Genomic DNA, 25,898 nt, shown 5'->3' with positions numbered 1-25,898 from the left:
ATAAACTTGACATGATTTATAAACGTGAGTTGATTTATAAACTTGATAATTTATAAACGTGAGGTGATTTATAAACGTGAGGTGATTTATAAACGTGCGAAATTATATAAGATGTGAAAGTCATTGGTGAACAATCGTGTGGTATGAATCTGCCGATATAAAATAACTAGGAATAACATTTACATCCATCTGGTAATCCAGAGTAATGTTGGTTCCCAATGGTAAACACATTTACCTCACGCGTGCACAGCGCGTCCGTTGATTATTTTTAAACTTCTCGTCGCTTTACAGTGGCTAGCCAGTTAGGATATCACCGCACAGACGTGGACAATCGGTTAAAAGTATTGATGTTCATTAATTCGTAACATGTGGGAGGCGGGATTGGAGGCTGTTGGTTAATAGAATTTGCGAGTTATCTGCGAGCTGTAATTGTGGTTTGCCTACGTTTTCAACCACTGTACATACGACTTTTCAAGAATAAAATATAAACTTACGCCTATAAAAGATATAATATACTCGTGTACAGAGGCACTGTACTCACCAGTCGGTTGTTGTGATTTTTTAAACTTTATTGTAGAGAAGCAGTGGCGTCGGTCTACATTGCAGTAGACATCGAGTACAAAGATCCCCCGTGTAGCCTTTACAGGCTGTAGGGGCAAGTGGCGTTAGCGAGTAACAGCAGCGCCTATGAAGGTCGCTACAGGAGAGGTGGGTGGCCAGCACCACGCCCGGCCGCCTTTGTCTCCCCAGTGGCGATGTTTACTACACACCGCTACACCAGCTACTCATTTGAGGCCGAGTTAATCTAGCGGAGGCCCAGCACCGGGTTCAGATAATCGTCACTGGTGGTGTTGGTGGCCGTGAGCGGGAATCGAACTCGCGGGTGGCCGGGTTCGTAGCGTGTGCACTGTACAGACTGCCGATAGCGCCACCACTCGGCAGCAGCGTCTCCACGCAACATCACACAAAAACTTTCCTCATCACACACACACCTTTGAATGTCATGACACGTGTGTGTGTGTCATGAGTCGTAACACGTGTGTGTGTGTGTGCCATGAGTGTGTAAACATCGCCACTAGGGAGACAAAGGCGGCCGGACGTGTTGCTGGCCACCCACCCCCTCCTGTAGCGACCTTCATAGGCGCTGCTACTCGCTAACGCCACTTCACCCAACCGTGTGTCACGGAGATCTTTGCCTCTGTGTACCACGACATCGACGGCGTGTGTGGTGCACCTGGTGCTCAAGCGGCTGAAAGCTATGCGGCGAACATTTCACATCAGAACCCGCGGCCCACGTGGTCCCCCTCTGACGTCACCGAGCGCACAGGCTTCCCGCGTTGCATTCTGGGATTGAATTCGTCGAGAGCAGTCGCACGGTAGGTGGAGCTCCTGCTCCTTAGGTGATGTCTCTTTAATTTGTGTGATATCTCGTCACGAAAGTGGGATTATTTGTCTTTCACATTTCTTAAATAATCCGGGAACATTTTACAAATGTTCAATAAAAGGCGTACACCTTTTGGCGTCATGTGGTCGAGCACCAATTGGGTCGAGGCTCAAAAGAAAGCCGTCCCTTGGTGTGGACCAATCAGATTCAAGGGCAATGCATCATATATTATCAAAGTATGTTTTTTGTTTGCATTTTGACTTCAGGTATTGTGGTTAATGCAGACATGAATCCTTGTTAAAAGGTTTCAGTTTTGTTGCCAGAAAAAAGGGGAAAAACCCTATTATTACATTTTGGTACTGGCAAAGGTCTAATGATGAAGTGTCCTACTTCTTGGTTATTTCGGTAAAGTCACGTAGAAGGGAAATAATATAATTAAATAATAAAAATTAAACATAATAAAATTCTCACAATATTTTATTTTATTATGTTTTATTGTTATTATTTCATTATTTACCTTCTACGTGACTTTACCGAAAGAACCAAGAAGATGAATCCCTGCAGTCGCGAAAGCTTTCAATCGAAAGTTTCCTACTTGTAGGCATGCAGTCACCAAAGAGCTGACATTCATAATAAAGGTTTTTGGGTTAGATCGCGTAAGTAAGTCATGACAAACCACAGGGTCTACTTAGCCATGAATGTGATTTCAAAATGGACAGTCTGAATAGGATCATTGGTGGGGGTTTTCACATCTACGTTATGGTGTACATGCGTAGGTGCGTACGTTTGGCCGTGTGATGCTGAGTGATGTCCTTATGCTCTAACGGACGCAAACCCAAATCCCAGTTGTAGATTTACTCAGCTCACCATTCCTTTGGTGTTGACAAAATTAGGACCGTGTGTTTTTTTGTTTCCCGTAACTGCAATGTCTATGTATGTTGAACCTCTTTGGCACCGTACGTAGCCAAACGTGCGAATGGGGGGTGCGGGGTGAGGGACAAAAAACTAAACACAACAAGGGGCCATCCATGTAGTAGGCACGCAAAAGTCTGTCAAAACTTGACCCCTCCCCCCCACCCTGTACGCACGCATACTTTTTACACCCCCCCCCGCCCCACCTGCGTACATACGCTTGAAGCACCCCTCCCCCCCCCCGAATCCTATAGAACGGCTGATATTGAATCCACGCAGAAACGATCAAGGACTATCTAACTATTTTGAAGACCAATATAGACAAATTATTATCGAGGCTTCACCCCCCCCCCCCCCCCCGTTTCCTATGCGTACGTACATTGTCAGTCGACCCCCCATACACAAGCATACGCATTTGGGTTAACCGCCCCCTCCCCCCTCCATACGTACGTACTAAATGGATGGCTCCCAACAAGCAGTTCTAAAGAAATTTGCTTTCAATCTAGATGAGTTCAAAGTGCATCATTGAGGTCATCCTATGCGGAGACAACCTGCCAAGGGACTGTGGAATTTTTCTTAAAAGGATATCCACTCCGGGCTTTTCCATTAATTTTATTTGGTATTTATTTGGTGCTTATTTCATCAACCCTGAGAGATGATGGGCTGAGGTGATGTTAATACCTGATACATGCTCGCCTGACAGTCCAATGCTACAAACTCACATCACAATACAGTGACACAAGCTAAATTGATAGCATGGACAACGGCTCATGTGAAAGTATACCCACAGATATCAGTTCCCCTTACATCAAAAGCACTGACGTTTTATTTCACAAGCCCTCTGCACAGTACAGACATGGGTACAATCTCTATTGAGGTCCAGGATAATCGATGCCACATAAACACCTTAAGTGATCACATATCCCTTAGCTAAAACTGATTTATATTAAATGATCCGTTTAACACGTGGGCTTTCGCGACCAATATCATCCATAAGAGGTTTTTTTGGGTTAGATCTCGTAGATATATAAATTTGTCGTTATTTTACGTCGTACTCAGATTGTAAATGTTGTGGCTTGGCTCTCCAACACACCGGTGTGCTGTACTAGTGACGAATTGGCCACGTTCTGTTTACGTGACAACCCTTACTAATTGGCTGTGTCGGGTGGTGGTGGGTTTTAACGACACATTTATATATTTACGCGATCTAACCCAAAAAAACCTCGATCATGGATTAAATTATCCACTTGTCTGTGTCGTTTTGTTGCATTTGTTTACCCAGGAGGGCCCCACCGTGTGTCTCATGGCTGTTTTTCAAGAGAATGCTGCTAAATTTTCGTCATGGGGCAATCATGTCATAGGGCGATGATGTCATAGGGGCGATGAGGTCGTAGGGGTGATGATGTCGTAGGGGTGATGATGTCGTAGGGGCGATGATGACAAAGGGGCGATGTCATATGAGTGATGATGTCGTAGGGGCGATGATGACAAAGGGGTGATGATGTCGTAGGGGTGATGATGACAAAGGGGTAATGATGTCGTAGGGGTGATGATGTTGTAGGGGCGATGATGTCGTAGGGGCGATGATGACAAAGGGGTGATGATGTCGTAGGGGCGATGATGTCGTAGGGGTAATGATGTCGTAGGGGTGATGATGTCGTAGGGGCGATGATGTCGTAGGGGCGATGATGACAAAGGGGTGATGATGTCGTAGGGACGATGATGTCGTAGGGGTAATGATGTCGTAGGGGTGATGATGTCGTAGGGGCGACGTTTGCCTTTTGGCGTTGTTCTCTGCTCTATATCACTGGTGAGACAAGGCCACAAAGGAAGCTTTCTCTGGTGAGGGCCAGTCAGTTTCTAACACAATGCTTACGTTATTATCAAAGCGTGTTTCTTTGCATGTTTTACCACAAGTATGTGTGGTTAATGCAGGTTCGATGCCTTGCAATAGGGGTCTATTTGGTGAGTGAACATTTTAACACCTCCTGTGTTATTCCCAGAAATGGTAAAACCTTTTTTCTTATTTATTTATCAGTCGGGGGCAATGATTGCTTTCTTTCCAATTGAGTAATTTACTCAATTTGGATCAAGACGCCGGCACATAATCAGCTACTCTTGCACTTATTTGTGTCACGGGACCTTGAACGTTTGCCGCGAAGCAAACGGCACGTGCGTCCACGTCGCGTTCGCATCATAGATACACACTGCAGCATTATCCAGGGCGGCCGCTGGAGTCTAACCGCGAACCTCTTGCAACGATCGGCGAACGTGCGGCCACGCCGTCAGGTTGCCTTGGCAGCAATCCACTGGCCCACGACGCATGAATGTGTGCGTCGCGTTGTACGTGATGAAGGCGTTACTGATATATCTGTGCGTTTGTGTGTCCGCGCGTGACTACCAGCAATGGATGAACCTGTCGTCATCGCAGAGGCAGGGATGCACTACACGCCTGCCGGTACTACTCCATTCACTGCAGTATAATCGTAGCGCCCGATCCACTGCTACGTCTCTGCATCTAGCGCACACACGCACAACTCGAGTTCACTGCATTATCAACAGCCACGATCAAAGACAGTGGTCACTGCATCGCGCACTTTCAGATATGCTTTTGCGGCCGTCTGGAACGCTCTTCCTTCCGATATAGGAAGCCACTGGAGCTATGCACTTTTAAATCATCTAGATTGACAAACTAATTTCTTTAAAACTGATTTTTGTGTTAGTTTTGTGTCTTTCCCCGCACCTCTGATTAGAACATCTCCATAATGGCATGATCCCGCCATACAACAGTCCTAGAACCTGCACACGTTCTCATTTCATTTCTCCGTTTGCGTAATTACATCAAAACACTGACGTTTTATTTCACAAGCCCTCTGCACAGTACAGACATGGGTACAATCTCTATTGAGGTCCAGGATAATCGATGCCACATAAAAACCTTAAGTGATCACATATCCCTTAGCTAAAACTTATTTAAATTAAATGATCCGTTTAACACGTGGGCTTTCGCAACCAATATCATCCATAAGAGGTTTTTTTGGGTTAGATCGCGTAAATATATAAATTTGTCGTTATTTTACGTCGTACTCAGATTGTAAATGTTGTGGCTTGGCTCTCCAACACACCGGCGTGCTGTACTCGTGACGAATTTGCACGTTCTGTTTACGTGACAGCCCTACTAGTTGGCTGTGTCGGGTGGTGGCGGGTTTTAAGGACACATTTATATATTTACGCGATCTAACCCAAAAAAAAACCTCTATCATGGATTAAATTATCCACTTGTCTGTGTCGTTTTGTTGCATTTGTTTACCCAGGAGGGCCCCACCGTGTGTCTCATGGCTATTTTTCAAGAGAATGCTGCTAAATTTTCGTCATGGGGCAATCATGTGTGCGTCGCGTTGTATGTGATGAAGGCGTTACTGATATATCTGTGCGTTTGTGTGTCCGCGCGTGACTAGCAGAAATGGATGAACCTGTCGTCATTGCAGAGGCAGGGATGCACTACACGCCTACCGGTACTACTCCATTCACTACAGTATAATCGTAGCGCCCGATCCACTGCTACGTCTCTGGAGCTATGCACTTTTAAATCATCTAGATTGACAAACTAATTTCTTTAAAACTGATTTTTGTGTTAGTTTTTTGTCCTTCCCCGCACCTCTGATTAGAACATCTCCATAATCGCATGATCCCGCCATACAACAGTCCTAGAACCTGCACACGTTCTCATTTCATTTCTCCGATTGCGTAATTTCTTCTTGGGCGTGTTCCTCCTTTGGCTTCCATTCCATGATTAAGTCTCATCCCTCAACGATGCTATACCCCTCAATAGAAGACACGTAAGAGGTTAGACTGAGCTCTTGTAAGTGATGCTCTCCTTGTTGATGCTTACTCTGCTTTCAATGCACATACACGTTCTTGGTACGTATGTGTATGTGTGCGTGTATGGACAGCGCTAGTGTAGCAGTTAGTTCACCGCGCTACAAACCCGGTTACCCGAGTTCGATTCCCGCTCACACCCGCCAACACCAGTGACGATTATCTGAAACGGTCATGGGCCACCCCTAGGTAGACTCGGTCTCAAATGACTAACAGGTGTGATGTGTGAACGTCGCTACTGGGGAGCCAAAGGCGACCGGGCGTGGTGTTGGCCACCCACCTCCCTTGTGTGCCACAGCGCCGACGTTCATAGGTGCTACTCGCTCACAGCACTTGTTCCAACAGTCCATTAAAGGATATACGGGGGATGTTTGTCTTTGTTTTGTGCGTGTGTGCATGCAGATATCATCTGGAAATTCGGATGTAGAATGACACCGTTTGAGCATGATGAACTCACACGCTACAAGCGCATCTATTATTTCAAGATCCGTCAGCCATCACACAGTTCTTTCAACGCTGTCCATGATTTCATAAGTCCCCACTACAATTTGGTACGTACCCTCAACCAAGGTCCATGTGGTTTCCAACCAATTCACATCTCACTGTAAACATAACACCCCTGGTTTAACACATAGGATTTCTCTTCTTGGTTCTTTCGGTAAAGTCACGTAGAATGGAAATAAAATAATAAAAATAAAACATGATAAAATTCTCACGACGTTTCGGCCACAACACAAGTAGCCTCTTCAGGTGAAGGAACAGAACTGTCGGGACGACAGCGCTTCAATGAACACTGCTAAGCTTGGCAGCGTCTTTTAAGCTGGGTGGGAGGAGCAGAGCGCCTTGACAAAGGAGTTTACATATCAACAGAACAATTTAGCATTGAAGTAGCTGTGTTAATGTGTTGGATTAGCAACACACTGCTAATCCAACACAGCTTAAAAGACGCTGCCAAGCTTAGCAGTGTTCATTGAAGTGCTGTCGTCCCGACAATTCTGTTCCTTCACCTGAAGAAGGCTACTTGCGTTGTGGCCGAAACGTTGTGAGAATTTTATTTTATTATGTTTTATTTTTATTTTGTTATTTCCATTCTACGTGGTGACTTTACCGAAAGAAGATGAATCCCTGCAGTCACGAAAGCTTTAAATCGAAACATAGGATTTCGTGACCAATATTATCCAAAATAAAAAAAATATTTTGGGTTAGAACACATAAATATAAATGTGTTGTTAACCCACCGCCACCCGACACAGCCAATTAGTATCGGGGTTTGTCACGTAAATAAAACGTGCCAATTAGTGACTGCTTCAGCACACCAGTGTGTTGACGAGTAAATCCACAACATTTACCATTTGAGTACTTTGTGGGTTTACTCTCCAACACACTAGTGGGCTGAAGCAGTTACTAGTTGGCACGTTTTATTCCCGTGACAAAACCTCTTACTAATTGGCTGTCAGGTGGTGGTGGGTTAGCAACACATTTATATTTACGCGATCTAACAAAAAAAAAACCTTCATTATGAATAACACCCCAAAAACACTGCACGCTTACTTACACTTTGTCTGAGTGATGTACTGGATTGCTACTGCAAGTGTATAGAGAAATTGTATTACGGGAAATGTTGTTGCCAGTATCAACATGATGAAGAGAAAAGAAGACGCTCCACCTTTTCCTGGCAACAACAACGCAGGAGGTGTTCAGACACCCAAGTAGACACCCAGATATTATCAGAACGAGCTTGCTTGGGTCTCTTACCACGATGGTGTGTAGTTAACGCATACCTGATGCCTTACAGTGGGTGTCTATTTGGTGTTTAAACATCTTCACACCTCCTGTACTATTGCCTATTTTTTTTCATCAGGTATTCTTTTTTTTACCTCAACCTTACAGAATAAAAAAAACATTGGGGCTTTTAGATGTTCGAGTTAAAAAAGCAACGATTTGAGGCCCTGTGCCGCATTTCAGAGTAATGCCTCTTGTAGCAGTGCCAGTTAACTTACATTCCCCATTTCACGTAGCCCACATGGTGGCAATGTTCACGTCAGGATTGTAGACTTTGCCACCCAACACTCGGGATCTTCTCTGGAGGCTGACAAATCTTTTGGTCTGCGTCCCGTAAAATGTGTTCACGAATCACAGCCACTGGTGCTCATAGACAGATCGGTATACGGACAGACAAAAATCATGATTCCAATACTTTTTAATAATTTTCTCTGAAAAATATGAATGCGAGCACTGTACCGATTGAGCACTGGTTAAATGAGTGCTAAGTTGTGATTGAGCACTGACTGAACGGTGCCGAGATGTTAACTACCTCGCCTGGTATACAGGATGTCGTGGGTTCAATAGCCTGCTGTATATTTGGAGTTTGCATGTTCTCCCCTTGGTCCCGTGGATTTTGCTCCGGGTCCTCTGGGTTTTCCCTCAACACTTAGAATCAATGTCACGCATTTAGAGTATTTGGCTGCTATAAATTTCCACGTGATAAGTCACTTCGTTGAGCGATATCATTTGTGATAGCCAGGTCGCTTCTGAAAAAGAGCTATATAGCTCAGCGGGTCTTACCTGGCAAAATAATAATAAAAGTTTGGTTTGAAAATGTTGTTTTATCTGAGTGTAAATCGAATTCTTTTGTAAATGTTTTCCAGGTCCAGGATGAGCATCTGGCATATAGGTACCAGTTCCTGAGTGTGCTCGGAGTGGGAGGATATGGCCAGGTGATCCGATGCCTGGATCACAAACATAAGCAGGAAGTGGCTGTGAAAATGCTGCAGCACGAATCATAGTGAGTTTATATCTGGAATTGTGAAGAGAAGAGTTTGAAGAGATTGCGTGAATATAAATGCGCCGATTAGCCATTACTTCAGCACGCCGGTGCGATGAAGAGTAAACCCACAGCATTTACAGTTGAATATGACGTTTTCGCTGGTGATTACAACCAGCATCATCAGGCGATTTTCCAGAATTGTTAAGACGTCTTCCTCCTTCCAGTCTTTAATTGAGCAAGATGACATCATCACCGTAAGCCTATCAGGCGCAAAGATCAGAGGGGGGTTTATTGTACTGTAATCATATAAGTCACAATGGAATATGTTAATCTGAAAATATGCAGGACATATTACCAGATGGGTTAATCATAATGAATCAATATATGATGTCTTGAATAGCCAATTGTGAATGTTGTGGGTTTACTCGCCATCACACCGATGTGCTTAAATAATAGATAATTGGCACGTTTTATTCACGCGACAAACCTTACTGATTGGCTGTGTCGGCTGGTGGTGGGTTTTAATTACACAACATTTATATATTTACGCGATCGAACCAGAAAAAAACACCTCTATTATAAAAGAAATGTGTTGATGCGGCCACCTTGTTTCTCAACATGCAGTACTAAGAGCGGGGTGAGACTCGTTCACCACTTTTCTCTCCGCAGCGCCAAGCCATACCATTCCAAAAGGGAGGTGCAGATGCTTAAAGCGTTGCAGTCGGAAGAGAAAAACAACAACTACGTCATCAAACTCCTCAACACCTTCACCTTCAGGGGCCATTTCAGTCTGGTCCTTGAGCTTTTGACGTGAGTTGTTGTGGGTGTCTCTCCTCCGCCCTCCCTTGTTGCTGGAGGGCGACTGCCTCCAACTGCCCAGTAGCAGCGTCCATCACGAGCCTCCTCCCCGCAACTTACATGCACAAAACACAATGCATCTGCTTCATGATTATAAACAGCGATGGGAAACGGGAGCACTTGTCAGCCGTGCACGAGGACACTGTCCCCCACGGGGCCCTACATCACCGGCGTGGGGAATGTTTGTGAGCGACCGGCTACGGTAGAGTCGACATCCGGCTCTTGCGAGGAGCCTCGTCTCCAATACGCGCCGCATGCGCATTGGTCACGAAGAAGAAGAAGGGAGCGTAACCATGCGTGCCGCTCTGTCTCGCAGGGGAGACCTCAGACAGCAACTCAAGTTGGCTCCCACGGCCTTTACCCTGCCCGAGGCCAAGGTGTACGTGAGGTCCATTCTGAAGGCCCTGCAGAAACTCAAGAATAAAAAAATCATTCACGGAGACCTGAAGCCGGTGAGTGAATACTACGGCCTGCAGCGTCATTGACATCCCACCCAGATTGCCCCACCCAGAGTGCCCCACCCACAGCGCCCCACCCACAGCGCCCCACCCACAGCGCTTCGTGCATCTCAGTGACAATGCTCTAAGCCAGTGGTTATACTGGTAGTAGGAGACGTAGTGGACTGGAAGCCCAACTGGGATAAATTCACAGGAGGCAGGGGATTAATTGTGTATGTCTGTGGATGTCTGTTCACGTGTATCCGGACACCCGGATAAAATGGGAGGGGTGGGGCTGGGTGGAGAGGGGAGGGTGGGGAGGGGCTGGGTGGGGAGGGGAGGGTGGGGAGGGGCTGGGTAGGGGAGGGTGGGGAGGGTGGGGAGGGGCTGGGTGGGGAGGGTGGGGCTGGGTGGGGGGTGGGGAGGGTGGGGCTGGGTGGGGGGTGGGAGGGGTGGGGCTGGGTGGGGCTGGTCACCTCGTGGTGCCCTTATAAAACTCAACGTTTAACCTACTCACGCCGGCTTGTGCCCGCCCTCACAGTCGGACATATTTGTGGAATACACCACGTGGTGCCGCCGTTGACCCTGGCCATTGACCGAGCAACCCAACGTTCCCACCAGCTCCCTGAATTTTGTTTCAACCGAGTACCCCCCTTGCCTGACCCAACATGGTCCTGATAAATGAATGTATGAATAATGAACATCAATACTCTAACTAATTATCCATTTTGCGAAGTATGCTAACTGGCCAGTAACTGCAAGCGAATACAAACAAAAATCAACGGGCGCGCTTTGCACGCGTGACGTCATTTGGTATATCCTTATAGGTTACCATATGGATTTAAATGTTATCGTTATTTTATATCGGTAGATTTATACAACACGGTTGTTCACCAATGACTCTCTCGTCTGATATAATTTCACCTCACGTTTATAAATCACCTCACGTTCATAAATCACTTTACTTTATAAATCACCTCACGGTACCCCCAGGAGGTCTGCGTAGCAATAACTTTGACTTGCAACGTTCACACTTTTTGAGGAAACAAATTCACGATTTAAAAAATAGTTGAACCCTATCGTAAAACAGATGACGCATTAGTATTAGAACTGAAGTAGAGAGTCGCAATCCAGGAGTGTTTTTGAAACTATAACCTAAACTACTTTTTATTCAAGGCCCCACTGAGCTGTGTAGCTTTTTTTAGAAGCAACCTGGCTATCAAAAATGATAGCTGAACGCAGTGGCTAATCATCATGTGGAAACATATATATCAGCCGAATACTCTCAGTGTCTGATGTTGATTCTAAATGTGGAGGGAGAAACCGGAAAAATCAATGCGACTACTAGGAAAACATGTACACTCCAAATATACAGCAGCAGCAGCAGCAGGCATCAGGGTTGGGATCAAATCCACGGCCTCCTGCGTACCAGGCGAGGTATCTAACATCTTTGTCTTCTCCAGGAAAACATCCTCATCAATGACCAAGACACCAGCGATGTCAGACTCACAGATTTTGGTCTCAGCTTTCAAGAGTGTCCCAATTGTAAGTGAGCTCACATGAGTGGGTGTGTGTTGGGGAGACTGCCCCCCATCTCCCCGTTCTCCTGTGACCCACCGTTCTCCGACTCTCCCCCCCTCGCGGCTGCCCCTCGTGGCATGATTTAAATGGCTGCACTAACCACCTTGCGAATGCGCCGCTGTGCCCCTCTCGTACATGCCAACCACGAGTTGCCCAGTGGCGAGAGTACCCACGCGGGCAGAATACATGGGACACCACAACGCGCGGGCTCACAAGTTAACGTGCACAGCGAGCGTGCACGCGCGGGCAAAATATACGCTCGTGCGAAAACGCAGGAAACCACAACGAACAGGCTCACAACACCAGGCACGCCCCTCCGTACTCACAGAGACAACACGACACGGTTTAATGTCTACTGGCGATTTATTCCTCGATTAATGAAGCCACCCAACCTGTGCCAGTGTGGACCAGCAGGGCAGATCTAACCTATCTCTCTACGGTCTAGGACCCAATTTGTCCCGTCTCTCCCTACTCACTCTCCTTAACGGATATTCCCTCTTAGACTTACCTCCCCTCTCCGTACTTACGATCCGCTCTCGAGGTGTAGGTAGTCGCAGAGAGGCGAGGCTGCACGTGGCTTTTGCTGGGGGGCTGGACCTGGCTGCTCTGCCACCCGTCTCACGGACGTTCGAGTAGCAGGGGACGATCACTCCTCGGTCCCTCACTCCAAAAGACCCCGGGCAAAAGAGAGGCCTGCTTCTCATTTTCAACCCTTTTTATTCCCCTACTTCAAAGGCCAGGCGCCACCGATCCGCTGGTCTCTCATCCAATCAGGAGCCTCGGATTTCCCGCTCTCTGCCAATCAGATCAGCCCTCCTCCCCGACGCCCGCCCTCTATTGTTTAACCAAGTGCACGGCATGCAGGACCTCCTGTACCGCCCCACCCCCCACCTGCCTGCCGATCCGCGTGTGTTTTGGGTGTTTCCTCATTGCGGTTCTCAGTGAGTTCGCCGTGGCCATACAATGTTAGGTTAATCCACGGCGCCGCAGTGTCGTTCGGCCTGGGGGGGGCTGCCAATTCCCTGGCCCTGAGAAACCGTGGAGCACCCCCACGAGGGGGGCTCTCGGGTAAAAACTCAGGGGCAGTTGACCCCCCCCCCCCACGAGGCCCTACGTGAGTGCAGGTGTGTGTTCACGTGGAGGGTGGCGGGGGAAGCGCCGTGACGGAGGCCGGGTGGCTTCTCCGCTGCAGCACCCCCGTTGCAGGCACGGCTCCCACGGGGCGGCTTCGATGTCGTGGCACCACGTGTGTGTGTACTGTGTGTGTGTACTGTGTGTGTGTACTGTGTGTGTGTACTGTGTGTGTACTGTGTATGTACTGTGTGTGTACTGTGTGTACTGTGTGTGTGTACTGTGTGTACTGTGCGTGTGTGTACTGTGTGTGTGTACTGTGTGTACTGTGTGTATGTGTACTGTGTGTACTGTGTGTGTACTGTGTGTGTGTACTGTGTGTGTGTACTGTGTGTACTGTGTGTGTGTGTACTGTGTGTGTGTACTCTGTGTACTGTGTGTGTGTACTGTGTGTACTGTGTGTGTACTGTGTGTGTGTGTGTACTGTGTGTACTGTGTGTGTGTACTGTGTGTACTGTGTGTGTGTGTACTGTGTGTGTGTACTGTGTGTACTGTGTGTACTGTGTGTGTACTGTGTGTGTGTGTACTGTGTGTACTGTGTGTGTACTGTGTGTACTGTGTGTGTACTGTGTGTGTGTACTGTGTGTGTACTGTGTGTGTACTGTATGTGTGTACTGTGTGTGTACTGTATGTGTGTACTGTGTGTGTGTACTGTGTGTGTACTGTGTATGTACTGTGTGTGTACTGTGTGTACTGTGTGTGTACTGTGTGTACTGTGCGTGTGTGTACTGTGTGTGTGTACTGTGTGTACTGTGTGTATGTGTATTGTGTGTACTGTGTGTGTACTGTGTGTGTGTACTGTGTGTGTGTACTGTGTGTGTACTGTGTGTGTGTACTGTGTGTGTACTGTGTGTGTGTACTGTGTGTGTACTGTGTGTACTGTGTGTGTGTACTGTGTGTGTGTACTGTGTGTACTGTGTGTGTGTACTGTGTGTGTGTACTGTGTGTGTGTACTGTGTGTACTGTGTGTGTGTGTGTACTGTGTGTGTGTACTATGTGTACTGTGTATGTGTACTGTGTGTACTGTGTGTGTGTACTGTGTGTGTGTGTACTGTGTGTACTGTGTGTGTACTGTGTGTACTGTGTGTGTGTACTGTGTGTGTGTACTGTGTGTGTACTGTGTGTGTGTACTGTGTGTGTACTGTATGTGTGTACTGTGTGTACTGTGTGTGTACTGTGTGTGTGTACTGTGTGTGTACTGTGTGTGTGTACTGTGTGTGTGTACTGTGTGTGTACTGTGTGTTTACTGTGTGTGTACTGTGTGTGTACTGTGTGTACTGTGTGTGTACTGTATGTGTACTGTATGTGTGTACTGTGTGTGTACTGTGTGTGTGTACTGTGTGTGTATTGTGTGTGTGTACTGTGTGTGTGTACTGTGTGTGTACTGTGTGTGTGTGCCGTGTGTGTACTGTGTGTGTACTGTGTGTGTACTGTGTGTGTGTACACTGTGTGTGTACTGTATGTGTGTACTGTGTGTGTACTGTATGTGTGTACTGTGTGTGTACAGTGTGTGTACTGTGTGTGTGTACTGTGTGTGTGTATACTGTGTGTGTGTACTGTGTGTGTGTACTGTGTGTGTGTACTGTGTGTGTACTGTGTGTGTGTACTGTGTGTGTGTACTGTGTGTGTGACCTGTGTGTGTACTGTGTGTGTGTACTGTGTATGTGTGTACTGTGTGTATACTGTGTGTGTACTGTATGTGTGTACTGTGTGTGTGTAATTTGTGTGTACTGTGTGTGTACTGTGTGTGTGTACTGTATGTGTGTACTGTGTGTGTACTGTGTGTGTACTGTGTGTGTGTACTGTGTACTCTGTGTGTGTACTGTGTGTGTGTGTACTGTATGTGTGTACTGTGTGTGTGTACTGTCTATAAGCTTAACCCTAATGATATTCTCGTAAGTTTGGATGTGACGTCTCTGTTCACGAGGGTTCCGGTCATCGGGCCAATTAAATTACTCGACACTCTGGTAACGAACAAAGGTTTAGCCAAAGATATCCCAAGACGAGCTGAACACTGTCTAAAGAACACTTACTTCTTGTGGCAAAGTGACTTCTATAAACAATAGGAAGGAGCAGCAATGGGCTCTCCTTTGTGTCCTGTGATAGCGAATTTGTACATGGGAGATTTTTAAACAAAAGCAATAGCTTCAAGCACACTGAAACCATCTGCTTGGTTGAGATATGTGGATGACACATTGGTGGTCTGGCCACACGGCAAAGATACACTGAACGCATTTCTAAATCATCTCAAATCGCAAAACCCATCCATCCAGTTCACCATGGAAGTGGAAGCTGACAGAACTCTACCATTTCTGGATATTCTGCTCGGACGGGGTCGAAATAGTAAAATAACACACAGCGTTTGTCGAAAGTAAATGCATAGTGATGCCTATCTGAATGCAGAGTCACACCATCACCCCGCACAGAAATCTGCTCTTATCAAGACGCTCATTCGTCGAGCTAAGAAAGTGTCAGATGGTGACAGTCTGAGAAGTGAAATTCAACATGTTAAACAAGCGCTGCAAATGAACAGTTACAATGATGCACAAATCAACAGGGCATTGAATGCCAAAACCAAATCAAGTAACATGAGAATTGAAACTGCCCAAGTAATTAAAATGATCAAAATAACGTACATTACAGGAGTAACTTATAAACTAGCCAGATGTTTGGAAAAAAAAAACATCCGAGTCAGATATGGCACGGTACATAAAATACAACAACAAAAAATCTGGTACAAAAGATACATTACCGAAGCTATCAACAGAAGGGGTGTACAGGATTAACTGCACTTGTGGCAAATATTATGTTGGGCAAACAGGACGAATGATCAACACGAGACTAAAAGAACATCAGAGAAATATTAAATACTTCCATATACAACTGTCAGCAGTAGCAGAACACGCGTGCCAACAAGGACACTCAATTGATTTTGATAATGTTTAAGTTCCGTGCAAAACTAGCTACTACTGGCCAAGACTACCGTAATTAGATAATCTATCGAAATTGAAATACATAATAAATTATTTTAATCGTTCGGATAGGGACCGCATTAGTGCTGCGTGGAAGAGAATCATCAAATAATACGTGATTTAAATGCACGCCTATAAAGGGCACCATACTTCAATAGGGATTACCGTTTGTACGGCTATTTTAATACACACAATGGACAGGAAGGACAAGATCAAAGGGTTCACATAATGTACATGCATCATGTACGTTGACTCTGTAATCCCCCCCCCCCCCCCACGTGGTGCAAGAGCGCAGAAGCGTGGTCACCACATCTACGCCTCTATATAAGGAACTAAACAGGTGGCCTTCTCCACAAATCTGGCTGTCGCCTGATGAAGCTAGTTGTAATTACTGGCGAAACGTCGTACTCAGATTGTAAATGTTGTGGCTTGGCTCTCCAACACAACCGGTGTGCTGTACTAGTATACTACACTATACCCTACACTATACACTACACTACTATACACTACACTATACACTACACTACTATACACTACACTACTATACACTATACACTAGTGCTGTACTAGTATACTGCACTATACACTACACTATACACTACACTACTATACACTACACTATACACTTCACTATACACTACACTATACACTACACTACTATACACTACACTATACTACTATACACTACACTAAACACTACACTATACACTTCACTATACACTACACTACTATACACTACACTATACACTACACCACTATACACTTCACTATACACTACACTATACACTACACTATACACTACTATACACTAGTGCTGTACTAGTGACGAATTGGCCACGTTCTGTTTACGTGACAACCCTTACTAGTTGGCTGTGTCGGGTGGTGGCGGGTTTAACGACACATTTATATATTCACGCGATCTAACCCCAAAAAAACTGTATTATGGATGATATTGGTCACGAAAGCCTACGTGGTAAACTGTGTGTACTGTGTGTGTGTACTGTGTGTGTACTGTGTGTACTCTGTGTGTGTACTGTGTGTACCGTGTGTGTGTACTGTGTGTATACTGTGTGTACTCTGTGTGTACCGTGTGTGTACTGTGTCTACTCTGTGTGTGTACTGTGTGTACTCTGTGTGTGTACTGTGTGTGTACTGTGTGTGTACTCTGTGTGTGTACTGTGTGTGTACTGTGTGTACCGTGTGTACCGTGTGTGTGTACTGTGTGTGTGTAGCGGTTAGTGTAGCGGTTAGTGCGCTGCGCTATAAACCCCGGCGACCCGAGTTCGATTCCCACTCACGGCACACCAACACCGGTGACGATTATCTGAACCGGTCCTGGGCCTCACCTAGATCGACTCGGCCTCAAATGAGTACCTGGTGCGATGTGTAAACATTCCGACTGGGGAGACAAAGGCGGCCGGGCGTGGTGCTGTCCACCCACCCCGCCGTGTACCGTGCCTGCCTTGAGAATAATCCACGCGACCACAGTGGGCATCAGGGTCGGTATCGAACCCACGACCTCCCTGTGTACCAGGCGACATAGTTAACATCTCTCGCCCCCATGGCAAGAGATGCCAATGCAAGATATACCGACATCTTTTGTTGTTGTCGTTCTTTTTTTGTAGTCTTCAAGAGGTTTGGCACGGTGCAGTACACAGCGCCAGAGATGTACCTCAAGCTGCCCATCACGTGCTCCGTGGACATGTGGTCTCTGGGCTGCGTGGCTGCTGAGCTCGTGACTGGCCATCACCTCTTCAAGAGAAAGTTGGAATGTCACCATCTGGAGAGGGTCATTGAGGTATGCTCGAGGTCTTTCTAGGTTAACAACAACAACGACTAGAATCTGAATGTGTGTTTAATACTGGAGGAATCCGATGAGCCATGAAGCTCTTTGTCACAGGGTTTTTTATTCTACAAGTTACGTGTGGCGAGATGTTAACTACCTCGCCTGGTACGCAGGAGGTCGTGGGTTTGATTCCGACACTGACGCCTGCTGCTGCTGTAGATTTAGAGTCTGCGCGTTCTCTGTCTTTCTCCCCGTGGTCACTGGGTGGATTTTCCTCCGGATCCTCGGGTTTTCCCCTCCACATTTAGAACAACAACAACATCACCACGCGTTTCAGAGTATTTGGCTGTGGCTATACATTTCCACATGACAAGCCACACCGTTGAGCTATCAAGTGTGATAGGCCAGGTTGCTTCTGCAAAAGATGCTGCACAACTCAGTGAGGCCGTCACCTGAATGAAATAACAAGTCAGCTGCAGTTAGTTCAATATAAACGCGGTTTCATAACAGACCCACGACATGTCAGGAACCGCGAAGCGAGTCACATGTGCGTCGCTCCGTGCATCTCTCCGTGTGCGCAAACAGAGTATTTGGCTGCGAGAAGAAGTTATCACGTGATGGCAAGCCAGTTCGTGAAGCTATCCATTGTGATGGCCAGGTTGCTTCTGAAAAAGAGCTACTGTATAGCTAAGTGGGCATTACCTGGTAAAATAAAAAAATAGTTGAGTAGTAATAGCGAATAGTAGTACTGTACTGCACAATGATGGTCGGTGTAGGTTGGTGAAGGGGAGCAGAGCATGGAAGCATATGAAGTACAACAATAGATTTTGTTGCACTGCCCTGTAATGTACACCACGTAATCCCGACAATCTGGTGTGGGCAATGGTCACTCATCCGAGCACTTTGCAGGCCAAAACCTGCTGAGCTTCTGAGATCCGACGAAAGTGGTCGAAGGTAAGTCGACCGGACGGACACACGTAATCGCGTGTGCATCAACGACAAATCTCTCGACTGATCTCGCCCACGTCAACTCATCGCCGCTGTGGTGTGCGTGCGTGCGTGCAGATCCTGGGGGTGCCGCCAAAGACTGTCATCATAACCTCGAAAGCGAAGCTCATTTCCTTTGGTGAGTGGAGGAGGGGGCGGCGGTCGCTACTTGCGCTGGCACTTCTCCTAGAGCCGTGTGGCCATGCAGCCAGCGATATTGCCCTCTGTTTTAATCTGTTTTCCCTTTATCGGCCATGAGCCGACGGGGAATCTCCACGTGCAAGTGCATCTTTGAGTCTGAGATTTGACGTAGCCAACCGTGCTCATTGAAGGTAAAGGGGAAGGACAACAAATTAAACACAAAAAAGCTGTTTCAAGAGAAATTATTTTTTTAATCTCGACGATGATGATTTGAAAGTGCACAGCTCCCAGTGGCTTCCTAATATCGGAAGGAAGAGCGTTCCAGACGGCCGCAGAGGCGCATCTTAAAGCGCCGTGCAATGCGGTGACCTTCGTCTTTGTTCGATGGCGAGGTATAGTGGTTCATTTGCGGCAAGCGCTTTGTGTGCAACGAGCACGACCTCATCATGTATTCGTTCGGCAACACTGAAGCGACATTCAAGTCGTGCATAAAGTGCGCACTGCGTTGCAGTCTTCATCCCAGCACTAATTCTCCGTGTCCTTGTTTGTTTCGTAAAACAGGTCACATGGGCGGGATCTTCGTCAAGAACAAGAAAGTAACCCCGGAAAGCTTACCCCTCAGCAAAGTGCTTGGGACGGAAAATATCCATTTCCTCAATTTCATCAAAGGATGCCTCACGTAAGTGGCACACCACCACCCACTGCGCATTATCTTCGTCGATAATTCAATTCACATCTGCGATCGACACTCACCTGACAGATGCAATTTCGTTGAGATTGGCCAGCTGCTTGTCCTGTCAGGGGCAAAATGTTTTTGATGATGTCATCTGACGGTCAACCACGTGACGTGATACGGTTGTCGGTAAAACTGCGTGCAGCCTGTTTATCCTATCATGCGATAGTAGCTGTGTTCCTGAAGAACAACATGTTTAGGAAAAATCGCATTATAATAAGCAATATATAACGTAGGGTAAAGCGCAGTCCGCGATAATGCGTGAGGTGCATACGCAGGCCGAACAAAGACCGAGGCGCGTGGTGGGCATGGTGGGCAGCATCCAGAAGCATCCACCAGCATCCCAATGTCCCTGCGTTACGTTGCGCCGAGGCGGCCGCACGACCGCTTGTCCCTACTCGCGCTGCGACGTAGTTCCGGTCGCTCGATGGTGTCGTGAAAGCACCATGTGGTGCTATTCGGAGAACAGACCGTACAGCTCGCGCCTACTCCATGTTTGAAGAGGAGTGGGCCTTCTTGACCGCTTTATTTAGTTATTTCCCTTCCCCTCTCTCCAGGTGGGATCCCATGTGGAGGTTCACGCCCGAGGACGCCCTCAAGCACGAGTGGATGGCGGACAGCTCCCTCGACCTGGAAGCGGAAGCGTGCCCGACGCCGTCTAGCCAGGCCGAGGGAACCTTTTTTACCCCCGGCAATAATTGCGGCACGCTCAGCGAGATTGACGACGACTCCTCTTCCGGTGAATGCGGGTCACCCGATCCGGCGGCTTCCGCCCCGTCGCCGCCGGCGTCCTCCGAGAGTGTGGAGTCGTACCTGACGGCTTGCGAGTGGCTTCGCGAACCGTCGGGCGGGGCGATCCCCTCCGCGTCCGGCGAGAGGGGCACTGAGAAGGGCCTCAGAGAAGACAGCAGCTGGGACGGCGGCATTAGCTGGACCATGAGTCAGGGGAAGTGAGTCTTCGTGTGCGAGTGGTGCATTTGGTGAAGTTTTGGGGCTGGCTGGGTTGTTGAGTTAAAGTGCCTCCCCTTTTGGCAACGGGCGTAGAGAATCCATATTCTTTGGGTCTTTCGGTAAAGTCACGTAGATAGGCTCAAATTAAATAACAAAAAAATAACAAAAAACTGCGACGTTTCGATCGCAACGCAAGCGGTCGTCATCAGGAAAAGTGGGTTAGATTCTAAAGGCAAACTGTTTATAAAGGTTTGAAATGGGCGTGGCCCAAATGTCAGCAGCCAATGGTAATGTGAGTGGTGGGCAGCAACCATGACGGTGGTTGGTTTTCCACCAATCAAAGGGCTGCCAGGTGAAAATTGGCATGTTGATAGAAGATTGCAGAGCCACCACCACCTCCAGGTCGGCACGCGAATTGGCTGTGGTAGTGTGAACCTGTTAATGAACAACGAACATCGGAAGGTGGTAGGATGGGAACATCACAGCCAGTTATGACTTAAACTGGTTGATAACGTCCTTCCAATGATTGCTCAGTTTGTACCCATCTTCTCGGTGGAAATTGTGTCTGTGTCTGTATATATGGATGGCTTCGTGAACGAATCTTTGTTGATAGCCAGTGGGTTTGCAGAGTACCTTCGTCTTAGAGAAATCAATTCCGTGTGAGTTCACCGCATTAAAACAATGATCAGTCACGGCCGAGGTATTGGTCCTACTCACGAACATGGTCCGAGACATGTCGCTTAGTTTCCCCAATGTAACTACTGCCGCAGACACAAAATGTAATGACTGCCGCAGACACAAAACCATCACCTTGCCATATAGAAGGGGTCACCAAAAAGATTCCAAAATCATGAGCAAACACAAGATCCAGGTTCGATTTAACACTGCATAAAATTCGTGATCTGATCCCATCTGTGAAAGATGTGATCCCTGACTTGCAAACCCCGGCGTCTACAAACTAAGCTGTGTCTGCGGCAGTAGTTAAATTGGGGAAACTAAGCAACATGTCTCGGAACGTGTTCGTGAACATAAGGCAGATCTGAAACACGGTAGTTACGTAGTTACTTTATTGTTATTGACAGGGCCAGGGTTGTGTAGCACTATAATGGGTAGGTGTGGGGAGCGGTGGCGCAGCGGTTAGCACGTGGCAGTACGAACCCGGAAACCCGAGTTCCATTCCCGCTCACGGCCACCAACACCCAGTGACGATTATCTGAACCGGTCCTGGGCCTCCCCTAGGTCAACTCAGCCTCAAATTAGTACCTGGTGCGATGTGTAAACATTGCGACTGGGGAGACAAAGGCGGCCGGTCGTGGTGCTGGCCACCCACCCCTCGTGTGCCATGCCGGCCTCCATAGGTGCTCGCTAACAGCACTTGCCCTCACAGGTGATATAAACGGGGGATCTATGCTATACGGAGGATCTTGCCCTGTGTTTCTTCATGTACGGTAGGCGTTACATTTTACATTTTATTCCTATATTTTAAAACTGTACGATAATTTGTACTTCTCATGTTAACGAAAAAAGTTGTTCGAGCGTGGAACATTTTGGGGCTGAAACGTCTCTCAGCTGTTAACACGGGACAAGAGACCATGGGCGGTGCTTGACGCATCCCGCTCGTCGCCTCGCGAGACGCGCCCCCTGTAGTAAGTGGGTGCTGCCGTGAATACCTCAAGTACGGATGAGGAGCATATCAATGTTACGGGCATTTTGTCTCTACCAGCTGGGTTCTGGTCCCCTGCACCAGCAAGGAACATCGCCGTCCTGACGACGGGAGGGATGAAGACGCCGCCGCCACCATCGCCGCCGCCACCACGGTCCCCACCATCTCCACCATCTCCACCATCTCCACCGTCACTGCCACCGTCCCCACCATCTCCACCATCTCCACCATCGCCACCGCCACCACCGTCCCGACCATCTCCACCATCTCCACCATCTCCACCGTCACTGCCACCACCGTCCCCACCATCTCCACCATCTCCACCATCGCCACCGCCACCACCGTCCCCACCATCTCCACCATCTCCACCATCTCCACCGTCACTGCCACCACCGTCCCCACCATCTCCACCATCTCCACCATCTCCATCGCCACCGCCACCACCGTCCCCACCATCTCCACCATCTCCACCATCTCCACCGTCACTGCCACGACCGTCCCCACCATCTCCACCATCGCCACCGCCACCACCGTCCCCACCATCTCCACCATCTCCACCATCTCCACCATCACTGCCACCACCGTCCCCACCATCTCCACCATCTCCACCATCGCCACCGCCACCACCGTCCCCACCATCTCCACCATCGCCACCGCCACCACCGTCCCCACCATCTCCACCATCTCCACCATCTCCACCGTCACTGCCACCACCGTCCCCACCATCTCCACCATCGCCACCGCCACCACCGTCCCCACCATCTCCACCATCTCCACCGTCACCACCGCCACCACCGTCCCCACCATCTCCACCATCGCCACCGCCACCACCGTCCCCACCATCTCCACCATCTCGACCATCGCCACCGCCACCACCGTCCCCACCATCTCCACCATCTCCACCATCTCCACCGTCACTGCCACCACCGTCCCCACCATCTCCACCATCTCCAACATCGCCACCGCCACCACCGTCCCCACCATCTCCACCATCTCCACCAATTCCACCGTCACTGCCACCACCGTCCCCACCATCTCCACCATCTCCACCATCGCCACCGCCACCACCGTCCCCACCATCTCCACCATCTCCACCATCTCCACCATCTCCACCGTCACTGCCACCACCGTCCCCACCATCTCCACCATCTCCACCGTCACTGCCACCACCCCCACCGCCCCCTCCACCACCACCTCCGTCGCCGATGATGATGATGTCGGCAGTGGGCCGACGGAAGCCCGGAGAACTCGGCGAAGATTCGCAGGCACTAGGAGGCGCTTCTGGAAATTTCTCTCTTTCGTTCGGAATCACTGTTGCTGTTGCACGAGCGGAGAGGACGATGATCCTGTCACAGGGCCGGCCATTCGCCGCCCTGGGGACAAAGTTTAGTTTTATTTCTGGGGGGGGGGGGGGGGGGGGACTTACATGGCTCGTGAGTGTGTCTCCCTATTAGGTGCTGTGTGTCTTACGGAATAAATGCTGGGGGGGATTCACCACGGCCTCGGGGAATCTTCCGGTGCCAGCATCTCCTGCGAAGACTGGGAGAGAACCAAGCGGAGGAGTGGCGGGAGGATGGCTGCCCATCATCACCACCACACCACACGCATGGGACTAGCCCAGATCAACGATAATTGACATTCGGAGCTGTCACCTTGCATGGTGTCCTCCCAGCCAGCCTAGCTTGTAATCTCAGCCGTTGTCAAGAGGGGAGAGAGATGGAAAGCGATCATGTACTGTGTTCAAATGTTGTAAAATATAATGGGGTTCAATGAAAAAGGGAATCATTGTTAAGTATAAGATATATTGTAGATCTCCATGTATATATACTGTAAGAAACAAATTTAGTTTTGTAAGAAAAGAAAAAAAATCTGTTATTTTTCATATTACTTGAGTCCGGATGCTGTTTGAAGAAGCGCGATGAGTCCCCGCAATTACACACAGACACACACACAGACACAACGACACACACAGACACACACAGACACAACGACACATACACAGACACACACAGACACACACACAGACACAACGACACACATAGACACGACACAGACAAAACGACACACACACACAGACACGACACACACAGACACACGCACAGACACACACACAGACACAACGACACACAGACACACACAGACACAACGACACACATAGACACGACACAGACAAAACGACACACACACAGACACAACGACACACACAGACACACACAGACACAACGACACATACACACACAGACACACACACAGACACGACACACATAGACACAACGACACAGACAAAACGACACACACAGACACGACACACAGACACACGCACAGACACAACGACACAGACACACACAGACACAACGACACATATAGACACAACGACACAGACAAAACGACACACACACAGACACATACAGACACGACACACACAGACACACACAGACACAACGACACACACAGACACGACAGACACACATACACGACACACACAGACACAACGACACAGACAAAACGACACACACAGACATATACAGACACGACACACACAGAGACAACGACACACACACAGACACAACGACACACACACAGACACGACACAGACACAACGACACACACACAGACACAACGACACACATAGACACGACACAGACAAAACGACACACACACAGACACGACACACACAGACACACGCACAGACACACACACAGACACAACGACACACAGACACACAGACACACACAGACACAACGACACACATAGACACGACACAGACAAAACGACACACACACAGACACAACGACACACACAGACACACACAGACACAACGACACATACACACACAGACACACACACAGACACAACGACACACATAGACACAACGACACAGACAAAACGACACACACAGACAAAACGACACACAGACACACGCACAGACACAACGACACAGACACACACAGACACAACGACACATATAGACACAACGACACAGACACAGACAAAACGACACAGACACATACAGACACGACACACACAGACACACACAGACACAACGACACACACAGACACGACAGACACACATACACGACACACACAGACACAACGACACAGACAAAACGACACACACACAGACATATACAGACACGACACACACAGAGACAACGACACACACACAGACACAACGACACACACACAGACACGACACAGACACACAGACACAACGACACACACACAGACACAACGACACAGACACACAGACACAACGACACAGACACACAGACACAACGACACACACAGACACAACGACACAGACACACAGACACGACACACACACAGACACACACATACATACAAAGACACACAACAACGATCCCACGTGTAGCGATAACAGACTGTTACAGAAAGTGTTGTTCGTGAGCACCTATGAAGGCAGTCACAACGCCCGGCCGCCTTTGTCTCCCCAGTGGCGATGTTTACACATCGCACCAGGTACTCATTTGAGGCTGAGTCGACCTAGGGGAGGCCCTGAACCCATTCCAATAATTGTGACTGGCGTTGGTCGTGAGTGGTAATTGAACTTGGATCTCCGGGTTGGTCTCGCCGTGCGTTAACCACTAATCACAAACAACAACAATCGCCAATCGCCACTAAGTGATGGTGACGTCACCACGGGCGCTTGTGCCAGGCCAGGTGCACTTTAAGGCCACGTAAAGTGTCGAGAGTCC

General features: G+C 48.2%; 1 protein-coding gene across 1 annotated transcript; it reads left to right on the top strand.

The window, feature by feature from the left end:
* Positions 1 to 990: 990 nt before the first annotated feature.
* On the top strand, positions 991 to 24,066 carry LOC142930396 (uncharacterized). Its single transcript, XM_076072731.1, has 13 exons — positions 991 to 1,376; positions 4,701 to 4,754; positions 5,758 to 5,811; positions 6,578 to 6,726; positions 8,824 to 8,960; positions 9,612 to 9,752; positions 10,117 to 10,252; positions 11,701 to 11,782; positions 17,547 to 17,719; positions 18,773 to 18,833; positions 19,397 to 19,514; positions 20,126 to 20,518; positions 22,243 to 24,066. Exons 2-13 carry the CDS (start codon positions 4,703 to 4,705, stop codon positions 23,570 to 23,572), a joined length of 2,826 nt encoding a protein of 941 aa, XP_075928846.1. The 5' UTR covers positions 991 to 1,376; positions 4,701 to 4,702; the 3' UTR covers positions 23,573 to 24,066.
* Positions 24,067 to 25,898: the final 1,832 nt, after the last annotated feature.

This window comes from Petromyzon marinus, chromosome 38 (assembly GCF_048934315.1).
Source record: "Petromyzon marinus isolate PM22_M1 ecotype Great Lakes invasive population chromosome 38, UKy_Petmar_22M1.pri1.0, whole genome shotgun sequence".
Lineage (NCBI taxonomy): Eukaryota > Metazoa > Chordata > Hyperoartia > Petromyzontiformes > Petromyzontidae > Petromyzon > Petromyzon marinus.
This window is presented reverse-complemented; position numbering and strand designations above follow the sequence as displayed.

Bases quoted from the DNA above. Each gene is read 5' to 3' on its own strand.
- LOC142930396 (XM_076072731.1), top strand. From the start codon at position 4,703: ATGGATGAACCTGTCGTCATCGCAGAGGCAGGGATGCACTACACGCCT. The intron at 11,783-17,546 runs GTAAGTGAGCTC...CTTTTTTTGTAG, and splicing joins CTTTCAAGAGTGTCCCAATT to TCTTCAAGAGGTTTGGCACG. The intron at 20,519-22,242 runs GTGAGTCTTCGT...TGTCTCTACCAG, and splicing joins TGGACCATGAGTCAGGGGAA to CTGGGTTCTGGTCCCCTGCA.